This window comes from Gloeophyllum trabeum (genome assembly GCF_000344685.1).
Source record: "Gloeophyllum trabeum ATCC 11539 unplaced genomic scaffold GLOTRscaffold_00005, whole genome shotgun sequence".
Classification (NCBI taxonomy): domain Eukaryota; kingdom Fungi; phylum Basidiomycota; class Agaricomycetes; order Gloeophyllales; family Gloeophyllaceae; genus Gloeophyllum; species Gloeophyllum trabeum.
Genome location: NW_006920414.1, coordinates 1,706,754 through 1,713,420, shown reverse-complemented (window position 1 = coordinate 1,713,420; position 6,667 = coordinate 1,706,754). Strand labels below are relative to the sequence as shown.

Below are 6,667 nucleotides of genomic sequence, written 5' to 3'. Positions count from 1 at the left end.
AGATATACCGGCGACCGTCAGCCTGGTCCCCCCACTCGAAAAGCTCACTAAGCTCTCGGTCTCCTTCAAACAACTCCTGCACGAGGTTACCCCGCACTCCCCTCCCTCAACCGCATGGCGAGGCAATCCCGTCGTGCCACGGAGCCCAGAGCAAAAAAACCATGTCCGGCTGCTCTCCTATAGTCCCGCCGACTCGCAAATCCTCGCCGCGCTCTCCCGCTCCCACAGTGCAACGATTACAGGCGCGCTCCACGTCGTCGCTGCGCAGGCGCTCGCGCGCGTCCTCTCGCTCCCGGACCTTTCCGGAAAGTACGACTTTGTCCCCTTCCAAATTCCCATGTCCCTTCGTCCGCTCACGAACCAGCCGCCCACCGCGCTCTGTGACCACGTCTCCAACCACATCTTCCTCTGCCCGCTGCCTCCCGCGCGCTCGAAGGACGACCCGTTCGTGTTCGACGAAGCATCCTGGCGCGCCGCTGCGGAACTCTCCGCGACCCTCCGCGCGACGAGGGACAAGAGCCGCTCATACGTCGCGATGCTGCGCTTCGTCGCGCTCGTCGGAGGGTACAGGACATACTTCAAAGGCAAGCTCAACAAGGAGCGCGAGGGCGGGCTCGCGCTTATCAACTTGGGGGCGTTCCCAAAGAGCCATATACCTAGCCCCGGTGGATCTGCGTTGACCATAGCGGATATGGCGTTCACGCAGGAGGACGGTGTTGTTGGGGAGCCGATGAAGATCAACGTCATTGGCGGAGGAGATGGGAGCCTGACGATCACTTGTAGCTGGAGTGATTCCCAGTTCCACAAGTCCCTTGGGGAGATGTTCGCTGTCAAGCTCGATGAAGGCGTGAAAACGCTGGTTGCGTCAAAGCTCGAGCCATAGTTATATCCATCCCGATTTAGCAGAGTACGGAGTACATCTATGGACAGCCGACGGTCCCGTCATCAGGCTGGAGGTGAGTGTTGCTCAAGAGTCAAGTGTTCTGCTCCCATGGCATCGTCAAGTCATCGGGCTAACATCGACTATAGTTATTTTAAGGTCTCTACATAATACAGTTCCAAGAGTGTAGCGTAGCTAATAGCACAAGCACGTTGTCAAGATATACGAAAGGAGTTGTGGGCAGCGATATCACAACTGACGCACGCTCGTGTCGGCCGGGACGACACATCGGATCACAGACAGGTATGTACATTGTACCGGACCTGTTGCCTTTAGCTACCTGTCATAGACAGCGGGCCAGGGTGCAATCCCGAGTGCAGTGTGTCTCCATATTCGAAGAACTTTCGCAACAGTCGCCAGGTCCCTCACGCCCCCGTCTTCACTGACGTCTGCCAATGAAGACAACTGCGGGAGGGCCGTGGCAAAAGAACGACGTCGGTTGTATACGGGTGGGAACTCGCCAACTCTGCTTCCTTAAGGCCAAATAGATAACAACCCCCCCCCCAGTGTCCTACGGTGCACGCAATACAGTCGATACGTCAGTTCCGGAAGCTCGCAGGGTATTAGTCAACGGTGAGACGTCGCTCTGTGCATCAAAAATTGCGCGGAACGACAGCGCGACCAGGCAGGGGCGCACCTGGAGGCGCCGCGCTTGGTGACACTTAAGTACTGTGCAGCGAGAGGCAGGCTGCTCTGACCTTGACCCCAGGAGCCCGCGCCAAAGGTCGTAGGCGGGCAGCAGAAGAGGTACAGCGAGCGAGAGACGACGGTTCGCAACTGCCGTCGAGTACCGCTGGTGGTCCCGAGTACAGCGGGGCATAGATAGTGGCGAGAAACTTCGCCTCAGTCGTGTCGGTTCAATCGATTGATGGCTTGAGCAGCATCATTCGGGCTACCCTCGGTTCTATATAGAATTATGAGCAAGACGCACATCGGGGTCACGTTCTCTGGTGTGTTCATAGCCACGAAATAGTGGACCCCGCTCCTTCGTAAATCATATACGTAAGGATTGTGCATCGGTCTTACTTGCTCAGGGCAACGTGGCCTGCCATAACATCGACAAGTTCTATAGCTTACCATTATTTCCCAGAGAGTACCGTGAGACGTAGTGGTATGTATCAGCATAATCGCCATCGAGGAAACCGGTTACTAGTACGAGGTCTTACTGCGATATCAATATTTAAATTCGAGTGTCCACGTGCACTCCCAACGGAAGGATCGACACACACTTGACAACAACTTGACAAAGTTTGCCTCCCTGAAAGCAACACCTTCTGTAGAAACGAATATAGTGAGGTAGTGGTTTGAGTTCATGATCATCTTGATATTTGCTGGGCGGTGTTGGACAGTGGCGTTCGGTAAAACCCGGAAGCCTGCTCCGTTCCTCCGGTCGGGCCACCGCCATTCTTGCATATCTCGGCATCCTCAAAGCCACATCACGCATCCGTCACACAGGGTTCGCGGAACGATGGACCACTAACGCTACAGCCGCTTGCAGATCGATAGACCATCAATTCAGAAAACCACGTATAGTCGGAGTGGGTCGGAGTGGGTGCCAGGGACGTCGGAAGAAGGTAGAGAAGTCCAGATGGTCTGATTTTCTGTCTCTCGGGGACTTGAAATTGCTTGTCCGACGTGGTCCGACTATAAATGATTCTCAAAAAGTGGGCCCATCGATCTGCAAATGGCTGTAATTCTATATATACGCAAGTACGGGAGATAACAAGCTGTGGCATGGCTACTGTTCCGTAAGCTACACGGTACTTGTACTCTGCCTCTGGAACACGTTTCAATTGTCACACGAGTCAATGATGCACCCACAACTTCGTATGATGTCCTGTCATACAAGTCTAGACTTTAGAACGGAATACTGATGTTGGGGTTCCTCGTCGGAGCGAAGAGATTGTTGATAGCTACACTCGGTGGTAGAAAGGACCCACTGATTCAGACGGACCCACATATCGGGTGGACATCAGCAGAATGTTGTGTATGAGAACAATCAAGAACCATAATCACGATTCTTCTACGTTCGTTGATATCTCATGTCGGTTCCCCTCAATCCATCTCCGCCCTCCCCGGATCGCCGCCCTATGTATGTATACAGCGATGGCAGGTATTCCCGTTAATCCTCCGCTTCCGCCAACCTCTCCATGCCCGACGTCTCAGACAGACTCGGGAGTATACTGGTCTGCCTGCTACTCTCAGCTAGGTAAGCACGAAGCCAACTCCAATGTCTTGACTCGACGCTAACGACAGTCCAAGTCTCAATGGAATGTCGCTGACCCAATCTCTATGTTATTACCGAATATCGCATGGGGATAAACTAAGGATCAAGCTTGTTGTAGGTCTTTCGCAAGCCTAACTACATATTCCACTCACGTGGCCGACCATAGGTAGCCTTCATATGGTGCGGATATATTGTCTAATGCTTTCATCGTACTAATTAAGTAACAAGCCTTATTCAGAGTGTTCAGACCGCTCTTGGAATTACATGGGCATATGAATGCCTTATCTCAAGAGCGGGAGATCTCGAAGGCCTTAACGTATTGCGGTGGTGAGCAGTTAAAATGTTTTGATCTATGCACCGGATGCATCCCCTAACTCCTTACAGGCCTGCTTGTGTATGTTACCTCTGCTTTCATTGAGAGAGATCTCCCTTGACTCAGCTCACGAGTAGGCGCACGTAGGGCTGGGAGTAAGCACCCGCGTCGGAGTCCAATCAGCTGGAGCTAATCCATGGCAGTTTTTTTCTGCTCTAATTGTACAGATGTAAGTACCTGAGCCTGAATCGATAGGGACGGCTGCTGATAAATGCCTCGAATCAAGTTGCAATGCGGTACGGATCTGGCAAAGTAGACCCATACGCTCTGTGCTGTCGAGACCAAAGCAGGCTATATCCGTCCTCACAGTAAGTTTTATCTCTGCCATGCAGTGGCGCAGGGTCTGAGCTATCATAGGGATTGCTTGCTCTAGCTTCCTTCGGTGAGAATGCGCGCTTTGGCACGTTGACTACGCGCTGACTCCCTTTTTATCAAGTCGTTGGGATAGGTGAGGAGTGCATCTATCATGTGGTTGTTTTCAGAATTCTGACCGATGTTGATGATCTACAGCAGCCGTGGGGACTGGGTTAGTTATTCCGTCATGACTCATTTAACTTCAGGGACGTAACTAATGAGCTGCGCCGGAACCCCAAGATATAAGATTCAGACCTGGACGAAAATACGGTCATCAGAGCTCATCGCGGTATTCTTTCTTTCTGACATCTGATGTCAGTAATCCTGACGATGGATAACGCGCAGACGCTAGGGGGCATTGCTTTTGCGCTTGCCTTGGCGGTAGATATTGTACAGCCCGCAATGATGTTGCATGCTTTGCGCTGCAGTCGAGGCGAAAGGAACACGTAAGTACTTGGAACCAATTCAGGTACCTGCGGAGTTAGTAGACTAATATGCACTTAGCGTTTCACGTAGCCTCGTTGGTGTTGCGCAAGTGTGGACAGTTTATCTGTCTGGTACCGGAATGTTCACCAGGTGAGTTGTCTGAAGTCTAACGGGAACCCGGAGACTCTCTCTGACATCCCTACAATCAGCATCATAGCATTAACTGCACTGATATTGGTACGTCATGTCGCATACCTACCCCAAGCTATCTGCCTTTACATATCTTCCAACGTAGTTCTGGTTAAATCGTTCAGACTTGCTCTTCCTTGGATTAATGGAGATACGAAGCAGATGTACAGTTCATTTGTATAATCGTGGGATGTGAGCTGACGGCCACACTTAGTGTACGCAACCTGTTTCTTATCGAGGCAAGTAGGCACAGGAACAGCGGGTGCAAACATGTCTCCACGATAACGATAACCTTACGTTGCTTTCTAGCCTAACTGCTCGACGACACTCGAGAATGGATAAGGCCGAAGCCGTATGGACGTCCTGGGACTTCGGTCGGAAGAGCGATAATGTACGTCGTCGCATATTACTGCACGTATACAATGGGTTTATGGATGATTTACGTATTGCAGGCTGTTTTGTCGACTCAAATTATAAACGCTGTGGACTCTTACCAGAGTTGTCATGAAGACGACCTACCGAGTGCCACTGCCAAGGCGCAAACATCGCACGTCTGACATGTCTCTGCTCTGGTGACGGCATCTTAGATAGTGTAAGAACATGATACGAGGTGGCTTGATCTTATCATTGCCCCATGGATCAGTATGATGGACTCACAAATCCATACATTTAGCGTAATGCTCGACTTGTATTCTTGGAAATATAGCTTGGATATACCGACCTGGACGCGGAAGTGCCGCGTTTTGGCCGCGTTCGATACATAACTGGCGAGAGCCACCGGACGAAGCCTGCCGACCTTCTAGGAGATTGGAGCGCAGTGGATACCATGGAGGTATTCTCTCAGATCATCATCAGCGATGCCATGTTCACGACACCCGTTCTTGACGCGAATTCCTCATCCGAGCTGTATAGCGTATCAGACCTACTCGTGTACAGTCCTGCTAAGGGATTGTTCTCCGGTACATTGCTCGCGCGTGAGTGTGTTCCTGATCGTGTCAAGGCCACATGGAGGGTCGTCGTGGTACATGATGCGATTACATTCTCGTGCAGGAGGTGCTCGTCTCACGGAATACAGAGCACAATTTCATTGGACCAGACCAACGATACGTTCTCTGGACCAACCTCCCAAGACCAGATGTAACCCAAGCCCGGCCTTTAAACACATTCCCATACCCTGGCTATCCAAGGTCCAAACGGCTTCTCCACATAATGGAGCAGTTCACGCCTCGAAACCGGTTCACGCAGGAACACTGTATGCAAGCCATGTGAAGGCAGAGGGTATCGGAAGATGCGCGAGCACCGTACCAGTCACGATTCTGACTTCGAGGCGATTAGGGACCTTGCCCCTTCGTCAAACCTTTCGTCGAAGCTCTCCCCTAGGGACTCCAGCACTTGAGAATCGCTCCAGCCGCGTGCGATCGTCAAACTCCCATCTCCTCCGCCGATTATATTGATCCTGATTGGCGACCCCACGACCCCGTCCTCCTGCGTGAACGCCATATCCGCTATGGCCCATGCGGATTCCCCGAGACTAGGTATATGGCTCATTGAGAAAACACCCAAGTTGGCCAGCGAGAGCCCGCCTTCGCGCTCTTTGTGCAACTTGCCCTTGAAGAACTTCCTGTACCCACCGACGAGCGCGACAAAGTGCAGGCTCGCGATACTCGAGAGGCTCTTGTCGCGTGACGTGCGGAGCTTAGCGGAGAGGTCCCTAGCGGCCTGCCAGAATACATTCTCGAACATGAACGGGTCGTCCATCGAGTGCGCCTCAGGGATTGGGCAAATGAAGGGGTAGATAGAGACGTGGTCGCAGAACGCGGTGGGCGGCTGGTTCGTGAGTGGACGCAGGGACGTGGGGATTTGGAACGGAACAGAGTCGTACTTTCCGGAGAGGTTAAGGGGTGTGAGGACGCGCGCGAGCGCCTGCGCAGCGACGACGTGGAGCGCGCCTGTAATCGTTGTGCTGTGGGATCGGGAGAGAGCGGCGAGGGTTTGCGCGTCGGCGTGGCTATAGGAAAACATACGGGCGTATGCCTTCTGCCATGGGCTCCGCGGCACGACAGTGTTGCCTCTCCATGTATTTGGCGAACGGGAGTGCGGGAATACTATGTGCAAAAGCTGTTTGAAAGAGACTGAGACCTTGGTCAGTTTCTCGACT

At 52.5% G+C, this 6,667-nt stretch overlaps 3 protein-coding genes across 3 annotated transcripts in view; 2 read left to right on the top strand and 1 right to left on the bottom strand.

Annotated features, from left to right (window-relative positions):
* Nucleotides 1-1,174, top strand: part of GLOTRDRAFT_110855 (uncharacterized protein) — a 2,569-nt gene extending 1,395 nt beyond the window's left edge. Inside the window, exons 3-4 of the mRNA XM_007867107.1 lie at nt 86-956; nt 1,030-1,174. Of these exons, the coding sequence (XP_007865298.1) occupies nt 86-883 (798 nt within the window). The 3' untranslated portion in view covers nt 884-956; nt 1,030-1,174. The remainder of the gene's footprint in view (nt 1-85; nt 957-1,029) is intronic.
* A 2,729-nt stretch (nt 1,175-3,903) lies between these two features.
* GLOTRDRAFT_110854 (uncharacterized protein) lies at nt 3,904-5,231 on the top strand. Its single transcript, XM_007867106.1, has 9 exons — nt 3,904-4,066; nt 4,135-4,183; nt 4,240-4,340; nt 4,399-4,470; nt 4,530-4,557; nt 4,616-4,673; nt 4,724-4,748; nt 4,819-4,900; nt 4,962-5,231. Exons 3-9 carry the CDS (start codon nt 4,297-4,299, stop codon nt 5,064-5,066), a joined length of 414 nt encoding a protein of 137 aa, XP_007865297.1. The 5' UTR covers nt 3,904-4,066; nt 4,135-4,183; nt 4,240-4,296; the 3' UTR covers nt 5,067-5,231.
* A 586-nt stretch (nt 5,232-5,817) lies between these two features.
* Nucleotides 5,818-6,531, bottom strand: GLOTRDRAFT_128532 (uncharacterized protein; the record flags this gene model as incomplete). The annotated part of the gene is made up of 1 exon (XM_007867105.1): nt 5,818-6,531. One exon carries the CDS (start codon nt 6,529-6,531, stop codon nt 5,818-5,820), a length of 714 nt encoding a protein of 237 aa, XP_007865296.1.
* Nucleotides 6,532-6,667: the final 136 nt, after the last annotated feature.